This window comes from Balaenoptera musculus, chromosome 9 (assembly GCF_009873245.2).
Source record: "Balaenoptera musculus isolate JJ_BM4_2016_0621 chromosome 9, mBalMus1.pri.v3, whole genome shotgun sequence".
NCBI classification, from domain to species: Eukaryota; Metazoa; Chordata; class Mammalia; order Artiodactyla; family Balaenopteridae; genus Balaenoptera; species Balaenoptera musculus.
In genome coordinates, this window is record NC_045793.1 from 93,160,337 (window position 1) to 93,181,824 (window position 21,488).

The 21,488-nt window shown below is 40.7% G+C and overlaps 1 protein-coding gene across 3 annotated transcripts in view; it reads right to left on the minus strand.

Moving 5' to 3' along the window:
* AMPH (amphiphysin) overlaps positions 1-21,488 on the minus strand; it is a 179,786-nt gene that overhangs the window by 74,723 nt on the left and 83,575 nt on the right. For all 3 annotated transcript variants that reach the window (XM_036864432.1, XM_036864433.1, XM_036864431.1), the window contains exons 3-4: positions 9,280-9,334; positions 1,642-1,736 (exon numbers count right to left, since the gene is read on the minus strand). In XM_036864432.1, the coding sequence (XP_036720327.1) occupies positions 1,642-1,736; positions 9,280-9,334 (150 nt within the window). The remainder of the gene's footprint in view (positions 1-1,641; positions 1,737-9,279; positions 9,335-21,488) is intronic.

Sequence of the window (21,488 nt, forward strand, 5' to 3'; positions counted from 1 at the left end):
GCCATGACTAAGAGTTCGCATGCCACAACTAAGGAGACCATGTGCCGCAACTAAGGAGCCCGCCTGCTGTATCTAAGACCCGGTGCAACCAAATAAATAAATAATTAATTAATTAATTAAAAAGAATTTTATGCAAACAAAAAAATTTAAATCCACCATACAAAGAGGCTTATCTTATGATCTGAGCAGACCCCCTGAACATGCAGTGTCAGGTGCTTCACCATCAAAAGATTCCAAAAATCCTAGCAGCCACGAGGATCAAGGTAGGACAGCAGCTGTTTCCTTAGGAATCAAGGTCAACAGTGGCATTTGCCATACACAGAATTGTAACGTGGTGTTCTGAAAAGCCATTCGCACAAGTTTCTACCATTCCCTTAAAAATTCTTCTTTTCACAATGAATTTTTAATTATACACCTCTAATCAGAAATTTACAAAATGAGTTAAGCCTTTAACAACACGCTGTTGAAACACAGTGTCTTTATATTTAAGAAATGTGAGAAGATGCAATCCCTCAAAACTGCATTGGAAAATGGTGTGTGGAGGCTAGTTTTGCCTAATTCACACACTGAAAGTTTTCAAAAGAGGTAACGGAGCTCACAAAGAGCCTTCTTCATAAATAGATCTCAGTTTCTATCATAGTCGTAACAAGATTATGACTTGTGATCAATGTGGGGATGTCAGAATTTTCGTGGAGATGTTAACCCATCTTTGCAAAGGCTGCATAGATGATCAGCACGTCATGTACCAGACCCTTCCCTGAGTTGTGGCGGCCATATCTCTTAGGTCTTCTGTGCCTCATGAGAAGCAACGAGCTCCCATGAAGCGGGCATGATGACCGACCGTTCTTTGTTTTAACAAAGAACTTGAACATGAGAAAACCCCTGACAGCAGGCTTCCTAAGGTCAGTAATAATCACACACACTGTGCACTAGGTCGAGGATGTGAATACACAGACTTTAAGTGTGTGATTAGGAGATACAATTATTATTCTCACTTCGCCGATGAGGAAACTAAAGCCCAAGAAGATTAAAGAACTCATCTGATGTCACATCCCATTCTGCCTTCTTCAAAGCAACAATAACCACTTTCTCACTTCCCAGAGCCAGACAGCCCTGAGCTAGACGGTGCATTTCAGGTGTTAAGACATGTCTAAGGACGAAGCCTTTCACTAGTTAAATTCCTATTAGCAGGCCCTGTCCTCGGCCCTGCAGACCAGCGAATGGACCATCTGGTGGTAAAGTGAAAGGGATGCTCTTCCCAGATCCTGTGCCTGCTTTCAAGGAGGGATGGGGAAGAAGGCGCAGTACATAAAATCAGGCCATGAGCCGGTTCTCCTACTGGAATGGGCTAAGAAGTGTAGTAAGGGACAGAAGAGTGCTATTCTTATGTTGAAGAAAACCAATCTTTAAGCTGCAGCTTTCTACCCAAGTGGCTTTATTATCATGTTCACTCCTCACTGCAAGTTTGGGTTGATCTGGATGGTGGAACTGCACAGTGCCTTCTGGGTACACGGTGTCCCCTCATGATTAGGGCCATGAAGTGGTGAGAGGGGGTCAGGGGATGGGCTGAGTGAGCAGGACACGGTGGGAACCTCACAGAAGCCACCCCGGGGCCTCTCATGTGCTGTGACCAGCTCTTACCTCGCCAACCATTTTCACGTCTTCGCGCCCATACCAGTCGGGCTCATAGACTTCATGCAGCGACTCGGTGAGCTTCATGGAAGCCTCTTGCATGCCTAGCATTGGAGAAAAACAACTCCTGTTAGAGAGAGGTGGGTGAGGAGTCTCTTCCTCCTTTCCCTACTTTTCAAAGTGAGAGGAAAAATCTTGAATACTTGCTAATTGTTTAAGGAAAACCTGGGCAGGCACAATTGCTATTTGCCCCTGTAGTCCTGATTCTGACTACAGTGTGCATTTTCTAGTATTTTTAGGATAAAGATACATGCTGGGTCTTGAAAAAAATCAACAAGGTGTTCTAGTCTAAAAACACCAATAATAATATGTCCTATTATGTGTGCTGTCACTTGCTAAATGGCATGAAACTGTAAATGTATGGGACATCTAGAATACTTACCTATAAAACTAAAGAGTTCTAAAGCAATTAATGCCAAATGACTTTAAATATTAGAAATAAAGCATTCTAGGGTGGGGGAGAAGCAGATAGAAGCAAAATCTATAGGATTTTCAGGCATCACTGAAAGGGCTTTAAGTGGCCTAAAAATTTTCGAAAGAAACAAGAAGTTGTTCTTTTTCCAATATTACTAAATGCTATACATACAGTTTTAAGTCAGAACTCTCAGAAACCTTAGCGTTCTTAAGTCTATGGGTATTTTCAGAATTTTCATTAAGGTACAATATGGTATGTTGCAAAAATACGGTTATTAATAATAGGAAAGATATAAAGTTTCCCAGTGCAACATGGTGATACAAAGTATCACAAAGTCTTCTCCAGACTCCTTCTGCCCCTCCTTCAAAACATGGAGGGTAAAGTGTGTATTGCCATGGAGACAGCTCAGGGCTGGGGACAGAACAAGGTGGAGTCTTTGGCTGGTGACTTGGAGAAGCGCCTCTTTGGCACCAGACTCTCCCTCACAGCTGGACGGTGAGACCTGACCGAGTTGGTGTCCTGGTCTTTGTCACTAGGGGATATGAAAAGGGGCTGGATAGAAGGAGAGGAGAGAAAAACCATAGTGCTGCCATTAAAAATAAAAGACACATAAACTTAATGCCAGTGAATCAAAGAGGGAAAGTTTTTTGTTAAACTGAAAGCTGCAACACTCTAGACTCACCCACATGCTTGCTGAATTTAAGACAGTCCGTTCTGGGTTCAACAATGAGAGAAAAGGACAAAATAAAAGAAGATGGCTGAGGAGTTTGAGGTTTTTGAGCACAAGCTGCCTGTTCTCCTTGCTTGGCCCTTGCAATAAACCTTTCTCTGCTCTACAAAATAAAATAAAAAAAAAAAGAAGATGTCTGAAATGATCAAAGTATATCCTCGAAGAGTCACACAATGGAATACTACTCAGCCACAAAAAAGAATGAAATAACACCATCTGCAGCAACATGGATGGACTTAGAGATTATCACACTAAGTGAAGTAAGTCAGACAGAGAATTTCATATGATATCGCTTATAAAATGATACCAATGAATTTATTTACCAAACAGAAATAGACTTATAGACATAGAAAACAAACTTATGGTTACCAAAGGGGAAAACGGTCGGGGAGGGATAAATTAGGAGTTTGGGATTAAAATACACACACTACCGCATATAAAATAGGACCTACTGTATAGCACAGAGAACTATACCCAATATCTTATAATAACCTATAATGGAAAAGAATCTAAAAAAGTATATCTGTATATATTTATATATATTATATATATAAAGTATATATATTTATATATATATCACTTTGCTGTACCCCTGAAACTAACACATTGTAAATCAACTATATATCAATACCAATTTTTAAAAAATAAAATAAAATACTAGTCCCACCCCACAAAAAAAGAGTCAACATCTAATTTGCTATTTCATAATACTTTTCCACTCTTTAGGCATAGACCATCCCCCTTTTTATTCCCCCTATAAGATGCAGATATATATTGGTCTTTGCACATGAAAGGTATGTGAAGTGTGAAATCCTGTGACCCTCTCTCCATGAAAAGCACATCATTGAACATGTTAAGGACACCCCTTACAATGAGGGGTACAACCCACACCTGCTGAAATGACTTGGCAACCACGTGATGAAGCCCGGCAGGCTAAGGTAGGAAAGAGCAGGGATGACTCAATTCTCTGGGGACTCTGATGAAATAGCGTCTTGTAAGTGTAGAGACAGGCAAAAAGTAATGCAAAAACCTGCATCCGTGCCCTAGCATTTCGAATCCAAACAAGGAAGAATCTGTCTTGTGATGGTACATGTGGTCACCAATGACATGGCAGGAACATTTATTTCAAGTGTCCATGTCTACCCCTCCCTAAGCAAATCAATACTAAGAAATGTACCCTTCAAATTCATACCAAAAGTGAGTCACCAGTTAGAATTCTATAATCCAGATGCCAAAAGGCTTCTGAAGTTTTCTTTTAAATCTTTGTCTTGAGTCAGATGGAAATTATATACAGCTGTTTAGGTAGGTTCTTAATGTCTTAAGAGAAAGAAAGAAGAATATGGCATTGTAGGACGAAACCTTTGTGGTACAAAATGAAACTGTGCTGGATTTCCCTGGTGGCGCAGTGGTTAAGAATCCGCCTGCCAATGCAGGGGACACGGGTTTGATCCCTGGTCCGGGAAGATCCCACATGCCGCAGAGCAACTAAGCCCATGCGCCACAACTACTGAGCCTGCGCTCTAGAGCCCACGTGCCACAACTACTGAGCCCACACATCACAACTACTGAGCCCACACGTCACAACTACTGAAGCCCGAGTGCCTAGAGCCCGTGCTCCGCAACAAGAGAAGCCATCGCAATGAGAAGCCCGTGCACCACAACGAAGAGTAGCCCCTGCTCGCCGCAACTAGAGAAAGTCCGCGCACAGCAATGAAGACCCAACACAGCCAAAATAAATGAATTAATTAATTAAAAATGAAACTGTGAATGTAAGTTTAAAATAAAATTATGTAAGACCTTACTCACTGAGGCGAAAAGCTCAATGTTTGCAGTAAATATTTCTATTAGCAGACAAAAATAACTACTAATTGCTGTGTGGATAAGTAGTGGTGTGGATAATTTGGAAAGAATCTATTTTGACAAAAAAATTGTTTCTAGAACACTCCATAGGAAGTACTCTGATGGATACACAGGTGAACAAGACACAAGCCTTGCTCTTAAAAGGCATAAAGATTGGCAGAGGGTTTAGGGATTTAGAATTTACTCTGCTGGCAAAGCATACGAGAAAAAAAAAAAAAGCTAAAACCCAAGTTTCCTTCAAAGTAATTGGGCACCGTTAAAGCAGAAGAGATGCTAAGTGACATTTAATAATATCTAATATCCAATATTTTCTTAAAAGATTAGTGGTTTCCAAAACTGTAAGACAAGTCTCAAACATCATATAGAGAAGAATGATTATTCTGGGTGGGAACCACTTCCCTCTCATCAAAATTTTGGACCATCCTAGACCTCAGTTTTCTAAACTGTACATTATCAATAAATTACAGTACATGCCATGTGTTGTAGTAAGAATAACATGAAATGAGGCCATAAAAATCTTATGTCAGTGCCTGGTACATACATGCTCAATAAGTGTTAGCTGTAATTATTATTAAACTATTAGCCTAGACGTCTAAGAAGTCTCCTAGCAGTTTCATTCCCTCTAGCCTGGATTCCACACAATCACAATTATTTCTAAAATGCTAATCTGATCATGTGACTCATTCCCTCACCTACAATAATGTAAGGACTCCCTTCTGCATTGACAGAATAAAACCCAAAGCTTTTTCTACCTGGAAAGTCCTTCCAACATCAACCCCTTTCTCTGGCATATCTTATCACCTGATGACCACGTATGCCCCCTTCTTGGGTCCATTCAAGTGTAAGTTCCTTGAAAGGACCATTCCTGACCTGGTCTCTCATCCCTCAGCTAAGGTGGAGGGGGTCTCTCCTCTGTTGTGATAGCCCAGAATGCACACTTCTCTTAAACTACTTATTACTATGCATATCTGGCCTTCTTGTTTATTCAGCTTTCTCTCCGGCTAGCTGCATGAGAGCAGACACTATGTCTTGTTCATCTCTGCATCTCCATCTCCTAGAACAATACCAGGCCTGTAACTGAGGCTCAAGGAAATGTTGCTGCTAAAATGAATGCGAGCATAAGATCTCCTGCAAAGCCCAAGCCATCAGCAGAAATAACAAAGACCTACTGGAGTGAATACCACCCAGAGATTCAGTGGTAATAAGATGAAGGATAGAGCTCATTGAATCCAATTTCATGGAATCCCAGGGGTAGAGATTTGGGGGGACTTCGGAGCGCTTTACAGATGAGGAACATCTGGAGCACTTTACAGATGAGGGAGTTGACAGGCTTGGTGATTTTCCCACAGTTGCCTCTGGGACCAGACCCAGGGCCCATCACTCTGCTGGGTGAGATCTCATTCCTCTGTAATGCTGCCTGTATTAAGCTGTACCATTAGTTAGCTAGAGCTCTTCTTGTGAAAACCACAAAAATGGGTCATGAAAGCGCTTTGAAAATGCAAATTATGATCGACTTAATGCAAAACCCTTGTCTTTAAATGTGTTCCCAAAACTCAAAATTTGCCCCAAGGAATGCTAATTCTTTGTCAGACTTTGAGAAGAAAAAGGCATTCTACAGTTAAATCAGTGGAAAATGCTGCCTACTCCATAGGCCATGGGAGCTTAGTTGTATTAGCATATTAAGGGCTCTGATAAACTCTGTAGTAACCTGCTTAAAAATTATTCCAACCAGCCTCAGCCAAAGTAATCTAAACAGAGATTTCTCTTATGGAATATCATTTGTTAACATCACTCAGTCAGCAAAATGTGTGGAGGAAAGCTGGTAGAGGGTCCTCCCTCCCTCCTATGGAGATGTGGCCATTAGAAGTGGGATGCAGGGCACAGTCTGATGGAAGAGTTGCTTTGATGCTCCACCCAATGTCTCTCTGGTGCCAACTCTTCACTCAGTGGATTATCCTTCTAGACCACGTTAAGGAAAAGAATTAAGTCAGTCTTTTTAAACAGCATTATCCATACTAGGGTAATAAAATAAACCGAAATATATAGACTTGGAAAAGAGATCTAATTCACTCATTCATTCAACAGATGTATCCACTTCCTTTTAATCAGCTAACAAAGAGAAAATACTGTGTTTAAAATAATATGTGACTTCTTGTGTTCAAATCTTGAATCAATAATGAAAGAAATACCTAGAGTGCCTTCTATTTTCTGACCAAACTGTTATAAATACTTGAGGTTAATTTTTTTAGAGCAATGAATTATGTGCTCGCTGTATTGTGGAAGTTAAATTCTCTGAGGCTTACCTCTTGGCAAAGGCAAAATAAGGCTAATGTCATTTAGTCTGCATTGGATGGTAACAAAGAGATAACATGCCTAAAATGCTTAGTACACAGCCTAGCACATAGTAAGTGCTCATTAAAAAGCAATAGAGGTAAGTTGTCATTACTCCATTGTACAGATGAACTCTAATTTATGAAACTAATGCAATAGTGATGGCCATATAGCTCAACAGCAATACAAGGAAATAGCAAGGCCTCAGGAGACACACAGACCAGTCTATGTATCGTAGCCCTGTTGTTTAATAAGCCCATGATCCTAGACAAGCTATTTAACCCCTCTGTGCCTGGCTTTTCTTACCTATAAAATGAAGATGATAAAAGTACCTGCCTCATAGAGTTGTCGCGAGAACTGAAATTATATGGCTGGTATATCAAAGCTTAAATACATTTTAGTTTAAAAATTACTTTCACTAATTTTTATTATCATGACTAATTTTTAATTAAGATTTTCATTATGTAACCATACCTCTGTAATCAATTTCATACATACACATTGAAACTGTTAAGAATAAATTCTTGGAAATGAAACTGCTGTATCAAAAGGCATGCCAGGGACTTCCCTGGTGGCACAGTGGTTAAGAGTCCACCTTTCAATGCAGGGGACATGGGTTCGAGAACTGGTCCGGGAAAATCCTACATGCCGCGGAGCAACTAAGCCCATGTGCCACAACTACTGAGCCTGCGCTCTAGAGCCCACGAGACACAACTACTGAGCCCGTGTGCCACAACTACTGAAGCCCGCACACTTAGAGCCCGTGCTCTGCAACAAGAGAAGCCACCGCCATGAGAAGCTCGGGCACTGCAACGAAGAGCAGCCCCTGCTTGTCGCAACTAGAGAAAGCCTGCGCACAGCAATGAAGACCCAACGCAGCCAAAAATAAATAATAAATAAATTAAAAAAAAAAAAAAAGGCATGCCAAAAAAAAAATACACATTTAAAGACCTTTGCCAAATCGCTCTCTAGGAAAGCTGTCTTACTAGCAATGTACAGAAGGGGTCCATTTCCCACACAGCTCTGCCAATGCTAGGTATTATGGGTTGTTTTTTTTTTTAATGTCTTTGAACATTTGGAAGAAAAATAACAGCTTCTTCCTTTTGATTTTATTTAATATTCTTTGATTACTCAGGATAAGCATTTTTCACATTTATTACCCATCTACAGATCTTCTTTGGTTAATTTCCTCTTCGTATGTTCTACTCGGTTTTTCTTTTGATCAACTGATCTTCATTTAGTTTACTTACTGAGCTCTTTATATCCTGGTTCACTTTCATTAAAATATGTTGTCAAAATAATTTTTTTAACATTTTATATATGTATGAGGTCAAATCTCTCAAACTTTCCCTTTACGGGTTCTGCCTTTTGGGTTAGCCTTGTAAACACCTTGTCACCCAAGGCTGGAGACTAAGTCTACTGTATTTTATTCTGGTACTTGAGAGCATCTCTTTGTATACATATTTAAATCTTCACTATATTTGGAATTGAGGAGGAGGGAGTAAAGAGTGAGGTTGGGAGTCTCACTTTTTTCTGAGTGTTTGGCAGGTTTACCCAAGACTCATTGACAGATGATCCATTCTCTCCCCACTCATCTCAAAATCTGCCTTATCACCCATCACATCCGTGGGTGCACTTGGGTCTGACTCAGCGCAGGGGGCTGGACAGCGGACAGCAGGCAGAGATGGAGCACACGCCCCGATCACTCTCCCTGCCCTCCGTCACCAGCCTCATTTCTTTGCCTTGAATATCCTGAGACTAGAAACCAACGCCAGAGCCTCTCTGTCCCCCTACAGTGGCAGGGCTGCAGGTGCAGCTGGTCCCCACAAGTCACAGGCAGTCCAGGGCCATGCTTTCTGCTAACCCTGCTACCATCCCTCGCCCCCTCCAGCTAGAAGGCTTGTGTGTAAGTCTGTGAGCATCCAGCTCTTGGGACATACTCTCCCCTGGGATGAAATGAGCTGCAAGGTCTCAAGCTCACTCTATCTAACAACTCTTCCTAGAAAGCTGTAGGACGTGGGAGGCACTTATTCCTAGTTTCCAGCATAAGGGCAGACCCATTTGTTCCTGGTATATTCTGATTATCATTTCGATGGGAATTGGGGAGTGGGTGGAATGGAACACCTGTGCTCGAGTACCCATCCTGCCAGAAAGCCAAATGGCTGTATAATTAACACTCAATCTTGTCACTCTTGAATTCCAAGAACAACCTGTGCTTGGTAACATGCAGTAAACAACTCATACACATTACCTTTGATAGCTGCTAAATATCCTCGGAGTTCTCGCTGAAGTCTGGTACCCTCTGCCTGAAAACACACAAACACAGAGATGCTAAGCATCTTGTCTGTATCTTGCATGCAAACATGTACAACGCGATAAGTCTAGAGTTATTTTCGCCAGAAGCTCATTCTTGAAAGAACATAAATACGTGGACACAGACTAAACAAGATGCCCATCGCTCTAGATATTTACAGAGATTTTACTCAGCCTATAAAGGAAAAGGACAGGGACTTCCCTGGTGGTCCAGTGGGTAAGACTCCACACTCCCAATGCAGGGGGCCCGGGTTCGATCCCTGGTCGGGTAACTAGATCCCGCATGCATGCCGCAACTAAGAAGTCCGCATGCCGCAACTAAGACCCGGCACAGCCAAAATAAATAAATAAATATTTAAATATTTTTTAAAAAAAGAAAAGAAAAGGAGAAGGCAAGTAAGACTTTGCTTAGAAACTGTGACCCACCATACAGCAGTTCAATACATTCAAGAGCTACTAAGTCTCTAAATTTTGACATGTAGGTTACAATGGCTGGAAACTGATCACCACTGTTCACTGTTTAATATGGTAGCAACTAGCCCCAAGTGGACAGAGATTTAGTGCCAAAAAACATATATATCTCATTAACATATTCTACACTGACTGTATATTAATACAATATTTTGGATATACTGAGTTAGATAAACTATATTAAGACTCATTTCATCTCTTTCTTTTCATTTTTTTAAAATTAAAGTATAGTTGATTTATAATACTGTGTTAGTTTCAGGTGTACAGCATCTTTCACTTTTTAAAATACATTCGAAAATTTTAAATTATGAATGTGGTTCACACTGTGTTTCTATTGGACATCACCAAAATGAGAAATCGTTCAATTGTAAATGTTGGCCCATGAATACTTGTTTTGGTTTGGATTGCACTTAGAAACTCTATGACTAGGATTAGATTTTAGTCTGCAGTTACCCCAGGAAATGTTGATGGTAGTGTGGAGAAGTGAAGCAGGTAAGGAAAGAGAGCCAACGCAGGGTGCATTAGCAAGCAAGCTTCTGCAGTGGGCAGCCCCGCCTTAACCCCGCTGGGGAACTCTGGGAGACAGACTCAAACACTCTATAGATATCCTAGCCGAGGGGCAAGGGAGCTGGGGCATTTATGCATCAACTTCTGCCAGTCATTGGCTGAGGGCTGCTTCTGGGGGACATTAATTCCCCATTATGTCCATGTAGGGGCATATAGGTCTCAGGAACCACAGAAAGCCCTCGGGCAAAGAGCTCTGATGCTAGAAGCTGCAAGTCAGTCTAGTGGGCTCAGAAAAGGTAGGTGCTAGGGGCATACAGCTGGGCACCTACAGTGTTGCCTATGATACTGCAACTGAACACATTAAAAATATATGCATTTTAATTGCATAATCATTTAACAAAAGTGAAGAGAGCTAGCACAGAGAATGACTCCACCTTGAAAATTAATACTATAGCAACTGTTTTATAACTCTAACTTGATAGTTAATAATACATCCACTAATATAGCAACTATAATAGTCACATTCAATTCAACGAGCATTTGTTAGTATTTACCGAAAAGGGAGAGGGGATGAAGGCAAAAAAAACTTATGTCCTTCAGGGACTTCCCTGGTGGTCCAGTGGTAAAGAATCCACCCTGTAATGCAGGGGATGCGGGTTTGATCCCTGGTCAGGAAACTAAGATCTCACATGCTGCGGGGCAACTAAGCCCACACGCCACAACTACTGAGCTTGCACGCCTCAACTAGAGAGCCTGCGTGCCACAAACTACAGAGCCCACCTGCTCTGGAACCCATGCGCCACAACTACAGAGCGCATGTGCCCTGGAGCCTGTGTGCCACAACTAGAGAAGGGAAAACCCGCAGGCCACAACTAGAAAGAAGCCTGCACGCCCCAATGAAAGATCCCACGTGCCTAAACTAAGACCCGATGCAGCCAAAAATAAACAAATTAATTAAAAAAAAAGAAAACTAAACTCTTTAAAAAAAACTATGTCTTTCAATAAATTACAATCTAGTAGAGGAACTAAAATATCTATACAAAAAGTTGCATTGCAAAGCAGATTATACTTAACTCTGAAACACCATCCAAAGTGTTTGGGGGTACAAAGCAAAGCCAAAATGCCCAGCACATTTAAAAATGGATAGTGATTAATACAAATAAACTCTGGGGACTTCCCTGGTGGTCCAGTGGTTAAGACTCCGTGCTCCCAATGCAGGGGGCCCAGGATCAATCCCTCGCCAGGGACCTAGATCCCACATGCTGCAACTAAAGAGTTTGCATGCCACAACCGAGAAGAGTCTGCATGTCACAACTACAGATCCCGAATGCCTCAACTAAGACCCAGCACAGCCAAATAAATAAAAATAAATAAATAAATATTTTAAAAAATACAAATAAACTTTGAAAAGAAGTGTTTAAGACTATGCTGGACTCCAAAATAAATTCTGGAAGAGAATATTTTCCTATATCTTATAGTGCAGGTATAGTGACATTATTTCTATAAAGTCTATGTAAAGCTCAGGTGAGGTTTTCTTTACCTGCCTTAAGCTCAGGCTGTTTTTGCAACTCTGTAAATCCAGGTACCACCAGATGAAACCTTAGGGTTAATTCATTTGTTGGCACATATGAACTTCTACAAGAATGGTGCTATACAGAATGGCAAAACAGAAATCATCAAAGTTCTAAACAATTGACTCCCTTTTCTTGTGACTCAGCATGGCTTAAAATCAAAACTCTAAGTTTCCTTTGCCTTGCTGAGCCATTCAGAAATACAGTGTGAAAGCAAACTACTACAAGCGAGATTAAAAAAAACTAACCACAGTGGATTTCCAAAACATCAAAGTATAGTGTAAAACTGTAGGCAAAGGATGAGGAGAATGAAGAAAAATGCTAATGATAAACACTTGGGTAAAGATAGAAGATAAGAAGGATCCAGAGAAGAAACAGGTAGAATGAGGCCAAGCTCCCCAACATGAACAGGAAAAGCATTTGGGGAAGAAAGAAGTCAGTCTTTCCCCTATTGATTATCTATTTTGGGACAAATACTGTGTAAGATTCTGAGTACATAAAAAGCTGAAAAGACATTGTTTGGGGAGATTTTATTATTGTCACATCTACACTGCAGCTCCCTACCAGATCTGCTCTGGGGGGAGGATTATACTTCCTGCCCCATCAACATCAAGCTTGGTTGTGGGACTTGGCTAATGAAATGTGAGTGGAAGAGCCATGTGCTACTTCTGAGCAGAAGATGTAAGAGCCATCACACACTCCTACCATTTCCTTTCCCTCTACCATGTGCCCCATAATGTTCCAGATAGGGGTTGCTTCTCCAGCCTGGATCTCAGAGCGAAGGGAAGATGAAATGGGCAGCTACCGTGCACATTTTCATGAGCGAGAAACAAACCTGTTCTTAAAAGCCTCCAAGGTATTGCTCCCACAACATGACCTACCCTAGACAGCCTGATACAATGGTTCACCATCAAGAGTAGAAATGCAGAAAGACAGAGTAGCCTGAAATCTAACAACGACAACAACAACAAGCCAATGGAGTTACTGACCAGAAAAGCATTAAAGGCACTTACAGAGGGCTTCCCTGGTGGCGCAGTGGTTGAGAGTCTGCCTGCCAATGCAGGGGACACGGGTTCGAGCCCTGGTCTGGGAGGATCCCACATGCCACGGAGCAACTAGGCCCGTGAGCCACAACTACTGAGCCTGCGCGTCTGGAGCCTGTGCTCCGCAACAAGAGAGGCCGCGATAGTGAGAGGCCCGCGCACCGCGATGAAGAGTGGTCCCCGCTTGCCGCAACTAGAGAAAGCCCTCGCACAGAAACGAAGACTCAACACAGCCATAAATAAATAAATAAATAAATAAAAGGCACTTACAGAAACATTTCAGAAAGGAAATCAAATTGGAAAGATGAAAGACAAAGTGGATGATTTAGCAAATGGGAGCCTGAGTGGTGGCCAAGTAACTGAAAGAGGTAGAATGGTACTGACAGAGGACAGCAAGGCCACAATCATTTGCCCCAACAGACGGCAGATAATTTAGAGAGAATAATATGTGAAATCAGACATGTGATTTACCCAGACAGATCTAGATCCAGACCGATCTAAAGCCTACAGCCCTGAAAGGGGCAATTAGGAGGGTTTGACTCCCCTAAGGCCACATTTTTCAAAATAGGTAAGTGTAGACTTTAGAGGTACTTAATGATTTGTCTAGCACACTTACAGCCACAAAATAAACCTAAAACATCTCGCTGGAATATCAATTTATTGAGATTGGAGGGGGACAAATGGAGAAACCATTATTTTACCACCACTAAGCCACCTGTTATGATGTAAAATGAAAAACTGCGTAGAGATGAAACAGAACTTCACAGATGTCTCCTGCTTTCAGATGTCTGCTTTAAGGCTCTGCTCTACTACTGTTCCTGCTCCTTCCCTGGAAAAGTGCAAGAAGCACTTAGCTCAGGCAGGGCTCGCATCTCTCCCAGAAGGATGCTTTCCCCTCAGGAAGTAATACAAAGCCAACCACAGTAACTGATGGTTTTGAGTCACCCCGATTGCTCAGAGTACCTGGAAACAGCAAAAGAGTAGTGTGGAAAGGCATTCTTTTCTCAAATATTTACGAAATAAAGCATGTCAAATTAAGCCCACAATTAAGTCACTGCCTTTTCTTTCAAGAAAAGTACAAGAAAGAGAATGAAATATTCAGGTTCCAATCTATACACTGCATTCATCTAGCCCAAGGGGAACAATAAACATTTTTAAAAATAAAATAAGCATCCCAGAAGAAATTTTTAGATATTATAAGAGTGAAAGAAAATTCAAATTATATAATAATGGCTTAAGTTCATGAGTTCAATTTAGCCAGATAAACTGGAGGCAAACTTAAATAACTTTATTCTTTTCCAATTATTAAAATTCTTAATTTTCCCCATGAGTATTAAGGTTCATAAGGCATTCGGTAATAACCATATTGAATTTCATATAAAATTCTGCCTGAATCAAGCAAAAGCCTCTGGAAAGAAATTTTTCACCTATAATATGTCACACAGTAGTTTTTCACAAAACCTATTGCATAATAAAATTTACTTAACATCATTACTCTATGTGAATCACAAGTAAGTTTTAAATGAGAAATAACTTCTTACAGCACTGCTCGCATTTCACTGAATCTAAAGTTCGTTCCAAATTCCTCTGAAAATTACCATTTCAGTAATTCAGCCTTGACTTGTGTAATGTGCATGTGCGTGTGCAGAAAAAAGACTGAAAATTCCACAACCTTGAGAATTTTCCCTTCAACTTCTTAACCTCATTCTCTACAGTACAAGATAAAATTATTATTCCAACTCTTGGTCACACTCTCCTCAGGACTTATGGGCAAGTGAGTCTATTATAATTAAGTTGGCTGCATTGCCTACTAATACTCCTCTTTGGAAAATATCTAAGAAGGATTCACCGCCCACAATATTCCTTGCCCTGGCATATAGTATAATAACATGCCCCTGGTGTTAGTCAGAGGTTCTTTATTTTTTCAATTGCATCATTTATCAGTGTCAGGAGCCGCTGACTCTCATGCCTAGACGGTCCCCCAGGCCTCGCTTTCTTCCCACACAGCCCAAGGGAGTGGCTTGCTTCTCCTTCCTCATTAAAGCTACCCCCAAACACCCCCTCCCTTGTGTGTCACGCCCTCACAGGGCTGGGGAGAAGGAAACCGTCTCCCCCAGTCTTCTGTTTCCTGGCTGTTCTGGAAAACAAGCCAGGGTCATTTTGGGTTTCATCATGAAGATATCAAAAACTAATAGGCAAGATGGACCTAGAGATTGTCATACTGAGTGAAGTAAGTCAGACAAAGAGAAATATCATATGCGGAATCTAAAAGAAATGATACAAATGAAGAAATGACACAAATGAACGTATTTACAAAACAGAAACGGACCCACAGACTTAGTGAATGAACTTACGGTTACCAGCGGGGGAAGGGTGGAGGGAAGGGATAGTTAGGGAGTTTGGGATTGACATGTACACACTGCTATATTTAAAAAGGTAATCAACAAGGACCTACTGTATAGCACAGGGAATTCTTCTCAATGTTATGTGGCAGCCTAGATGGGAGGGGAGCCCTGGGGGAGAATGGATACATGTATATGTATGGCTGAGTCGCTTTGCTGTGCACCTGAAACTATTGCAACATTGTTAATTGGCTATACTACAATATGAAATAAAAAAATTTTTTTAATTAATAGGCAAGCAAAAAGTCTTCATGGTTTTAAAACCTTACAAAGGTCTGAGACTCACTGCCTCTAGTCAAAGAATCCCTTTATTCTCTTGCTGAGTGGTCTCTTGAAGCTGTTGTTTTCTTCCCCTAGTCCTGTGAGCACCTCTCATAATACCTGCCCCTAAGGATTAGACTGAAGTTTAAAATCTAATTAAATAGCTGGAGAGAGAGTGAAGCAGACACACCACCATGGAAGGTTTCAAATATCTTTGTTACCCAATACGAAGAAATCACATCCCATACCTAATTAAATGTGTTTCCAAATTGTTTTACATCAGACTGGTCCTCAGGAACACCAATTACTTAATTATTTGTTTATATGTCTTGGGGGGAGGGTGGGGCAGAGAAGGGGGTCGGTTCCCAGATAGGCCTGGCTCCGGGACAGCTCTCGCTTCTCAAGTCTCTCTTCAGCACCTCGGACAGCTCCCAGACACATCCTTGGTTCTTGAACATTTAAAGATTTAATCTATGTAGTGTCAAAGGACTAGCTATAAAGGCTACCACATCAAGGTTTCCTACTGCACTCTAGTAAGTGCAAGGAAGAGTAACAGACAGATTTCCTGCAAGGTGAGCCTGGTTCCTGATAAGAGCTACCACAGACTGACACACAAGAAGAGTGTCTCAAAGTCCTACAGCTATGGCAAGCTGTCTCTGGGCACTGGGCTTAAAAACAGGGTTGCACCAAACTATGATGAATAACATTTGAAGATTAATGAGTCAAGTCTTTTATTGCTTAGGTACACTAAATTCTGAAACACTAAAAAGATATTAATATTGGTAAATACTTATGCCTAGGACTTCAGGAGCCAATACAGAGGTACGATTTTGTTAGCTTACCTTAGACCCAGTTACGCCTGCCCAAAAGAAAGAAACTGTACTTGAGGCATTAATTTGAATTTGAGATACAATGCATAGAATGAATTAATAAGTTCTAAGGAACTCAGGGCAGCAACCACTGCAAATTCAGGGGCACCATGCCCCATACTACCATGTGCATGACACCCGCGGTCAGGGGCATATACCACTGTGGCCCTGACTGTACTTGCAAAACCAAATCCAGTGCATTTTATTTGCAAGGCTATGCAGGTCTAGCCAAACACCTTAAGGCAATATGTATTTAATACCTATTAAACAAGCAATGGCTTGTTGAATTGACTTGTTAAAATATGGTAAATGTAATTTATATTTATAGGTAACTTTGTTTTTAAAAAACAGAAAAACAAAAGCAATACCCACAAGACAGAAATTTTTTTTATTAAATATCCTCTTTAACTAAGAAACTGGGCTGATGTTTTAAAAGGAGCCGAGATAGAAGGCCAACAGTATTAACGGATGTATGAAACTTGGATCTGAAGACATGTAACTTCAAAAATTGTGATTTCACAAAGGTAAGTCCTACCAGCTTGCCTGTGATCATGAACCTATAGCAGTTTCCAAGGTTACATTATTATTTTTGGCCTTTACTGACATTCTTCTCTTGAAAAGGCTAAGTAACACATCAAAATTAAAATTGGCTCAGTTTCTCAGAGTTCGGACAGGTTAACTCAATCTTGAAAGCAATGTTAGTATATTTTGTGATCATTTTTGAAGCTGAGAAGAAAATGAGATTATCAAGAAGATGAGATTTAATGGAGTTATTATCAGCAACTTGATGAACAGATGACTAGTAAGTCATAACGTCTGAATCCACTTATGATCAAAGACAACCTTAGGCTGCTCAACACTCCAGGCACTCTTGGTTTACTAAGAAATAGAGCTCGCCCTCTGATAAGCTCGGGTGCTGTTCAATTGGAAGATGAGAGTTTTTCAAAGGTAAAAGCAGCAGGGTCTTATGCACGTACATTTTTCGCTTCCTTGTTTTGAGCTCTCTGTCGTAATAGGCGCCGTCATATATACACTACCAAACGTAAAATAGATAGCTAGTGGGAAGCAGCTGCATAGCACAGGGAGATCAGCTCGGTGCTTTGTGACCACCTAGAGGGGTGGGATAGGGAGGGTGGGAGGGAGGGAGATGCAAGAGGGAAGAGATATGGGAACATACGTATATGTACAACTGATTCACTTTGTTATAAAGCAGAAACTAACACACCATTGTAAAGCAATTATACTCCAATAAAGATGTTAAAAAAAAAAAAGAAACTAGCACTGATTTCATAACACCATTTCTTTATTTTTAAAAATTTCTTTTGGCATATCTTCGTGCAAAAGATATAAGATAGAGAGGAGACTGGAGTGTATTTTGAAATCACATTTCTGGGCTGATGGTGGCAGGGGGTGGTACGTGGAAGGGAGATAGACATCAAAGAGAACATCTCAGCTTCCACAGTTTTATCCAAGATTCATGGCCTGATTTCCAACTATCCTTGTCAGCAACTCCAAGCATACCTATGATCTGAAAACCAAATCAAATACCTTCTGCCTTTCAACAAAACAAAATTAGAAAGCTAGCTAGCAATTATATGTACCATTTTTCCATATATTTCCCTTAAGCCAACTAACTTGAGTTTATAGATGTCTATTCTGATCTTTTGGAAAAGCTAACCCATTGTGTGGACAAGGGGATAGAACTACCTAGTTAGAACTGTTAATTTCACCACAGCAGGCAGGCTGGATATGACTTAAAGATATGCTTTATGGCCTTTAGGCAATTGAGTTTGCGACCCTTGAAAAGCCATCCCATTTTTTTTCATTTCGTGTGTGTGTGTATGAAGAGGCTTGACTTATAAGCTGCACCAGAGACGTTATATACATATCTTTCCAAGCTTTGCTTTAATTCCTAGAGCATAGTCATGAATATAGTGGGGAGGGGGGAAATGACCCAAACATTAAGAGAAACGCCACAGGAGCCCCCCCTCAACCATGACTCTTCCTGTGACTTACTCTTCACTGTCCCTTTCTGTGGGTATGAATACCACTTCATTTACAATATTCTATCATGGCCAAATTGGACAGGACTTAAAAGTATTAGAAAAACAACTGCTATGTCAAGTCACAGAGATGCATTCATGACTAGGAATGAAGTACGTACCTTGTCTACCATTATTCCAGACATAAAATAACACCCAGGATGCTTCTGAAACTTCCACTTATGATGTCTGTGTTAGTTTGTTAGGGCCACCATAACAAAATACCAGAGACTGGGTGTCTTACACAACAGAAATGTATTTCCTCACAGTTGTGGAGGCTACGAGTCCAAGATCAAGGTGTTGGCAGGTTTGGGTTCCCCTGAGGCCTCTCTCCTTGCCTTGCCAACAAACAGCTGCTTTCTTGTGTCCTCACATGGCCTTTTCTCTGTATATGTGTGCATCCCAGTGTCTTTCTCTCTTCTTAGAAGGACAACAGTCATACTGGATTAGGACTCACCAATATGACTTCATTTGACCTTAATTACCTCTTTAATGGCCCAATCTTCAAAAACAGTCACATTCTAATGTGTACCAAGGGTTAGGACTTTAACATATAAACTTAGGAGGTACATAACTTCAGACCATAACAGTATCCTCAAAGCAAGCCTTAATATAGCAGCAAGTAACAAAGTCAAACACTTACTGAGTGCTGCCTTTGTTCCAGACACTGTCTTATTAACTCATAATCCTCACAATAACTATGAGGTCAGCACATATTTACAAATGAGAAGACGGAGGCACAGAGGCTGAGAAGCTTGGCCAAAGGTCACAGAGCTAACAGACGGCAAGCCAGTACTGGAGCTGAGGTGGTCTGGATTATTTAGGCTCCGCAATCTGCCTCAAAAGCCCACATGTTTCACTGCCCTCTCCCACCTCTATGCCCTCAAATTGTAAAGGCACAGACGCCAGCTAACGATGGATGTGGCTACGTAAGAAAAATCAACTGCTGACCAATGAGAATGATTTAACTAAAGGAATCATTTTTTCTGTGCTCTCATGATGTAGTTCTAATCTGTAAATAAAGATACGGGTTGTTTACTTGTTTTTCTCAAAAGCTCATGATTCCTGAGTATACTCCATAGAATTCATATAGCATAGGGGTTAAGTCGGTGGGCTCTGGGATCACACTGCCTGGCTTTAAAATCTGAGCTCTGCCACTTTTAACTGTGTAACCTTGGGCAAGTCACTTAACCTCTCTAGGCCTCTGATTCATCATTGGTAAAATGAAGTGATAATGGTATTCACTTACTAGGGCTATCACCAGCGTCAAAGGAGACAGTCCATGTAAATTATCAGCAGAGAACCAGGCACACAGTATGCATTCAGTAAATGTTGGATGCACTATTATTATTCTACCTGATACCTTTTCAATGATAAACTGTGCAAAGAGCAGGTGTTTCATAAATGCTTGACTGAACCAAGTTCTGCTACCTGTCATAGTACGAAGGAGTATCTTCACGAGGAATATACAAAACCTCCCCCAAACAAGCCACTTGGGAATTGTGACTGCTTCCTTCTTTTTAATTTGTATTGCGAAGTCTCAAACACACATTTATGTTTTTCAGAAAGTTTTTTTGTACCTTTAAGTGTTTCAGTAACAGAGGATCCTAGAACCCGTGGCAGTAATTTATGCAGATGTGTAAGAACCACTCAATAATGGATATGAGAAAAAAAATCAAACTGACATGATAAATTACTGTGAGGAAACAAGAAAGCATGAATACCCATGACCAACAGAGTAATCAAGCCCATTCCACAAATGAAAGCTTTTGTGACATATATTCAATTTTCTCGTATGTAAAGCAGAATTACAGTTATGAGTTGCTATGGAAATCAAGTGAGACAATGTTCAGAACACTTTATAAATGTTAAAGCCCTACTTATGGAAAGTCTTAATAATAAAAATACTTCATCAGTGCTATTGCCTTAGCCAGTCAGGTGTGGCTTGGAAATTTGTAAATTTTTTAAGCTTCATGGAAGAGTCTTATAATTATCCGGGTTTAGGAACACAGTCAAAAGAAGGTACAATTAAGGCATAATGTGTATTACTACTTCACATACAAGGAAATATATGTATTATCTTCACTATATCAGTGAAATATAAGGCTTGCATCCAAGTCGTTACTACCTTATGATGGTTCTTTAGAGATACAAGTCAAACGGGTGACCCAATTCAGAAGTCTGGAATGGGACCCAGGAATCAAAATGTTAAAAGGCATCCAGATGATTCTAATGGTTATTTGGGAACCCCTGCTTTAACTTCGCACTGTGTCTATCATTTAATTGACACAGTGTGTGAACGGACACTCTCGTATGTGGCTCTAGTATGAGATAGCCAAAAAGGCCCTTAAAAATATGTCCGGCTCCAGGTTTCAGTAAGTCACCATCAGACATGCCTTCTAAGGCATTTCCATCACTTAGACTATACCTTCAGTGCAAAGTTAGCAAGGGGCTTACAGGGTGACTTATGAGAGAGAATTGCAGGCAATTGCAGGGAATCTGTAATACTGATGCAAATCTGAAAATCTGTGCCAATGTTCACAACCATTCCAGACAGCCTCCTTAGGCTCGGATGAGAGAGATGCCTAATTCTCTGCATCACATTCTCAGAACAGTACAGTCAACCTGGGGATCATTTAGAGAGGAGCATCCAAACTGGATAATAAGTTGACTTCACAAGGAGAAGTAGGAGATACGTGGAATTGGTCTCTAAATGAATGCTGGGAAATGAGATACTAAATCTTCTCCAGTTGGCATAGTTAATTAATGTAGTAAGATAAAATACAATTAAGATAGGTAACAGAATAAGATAGATGAAAGGAAACCTTCTGAGCAATAATATGACGAGATTCCTCTCTAAAAGTGATTTCTTAAGTGGGGAACAGGTTCCATAGGAAGTGGCCCAAACAGTGATGCCTAGAACATCTGTAGTTTGACTGGATCAAATTTTAGTTAGGTTAAGCTTTTGATTTATATAGGCC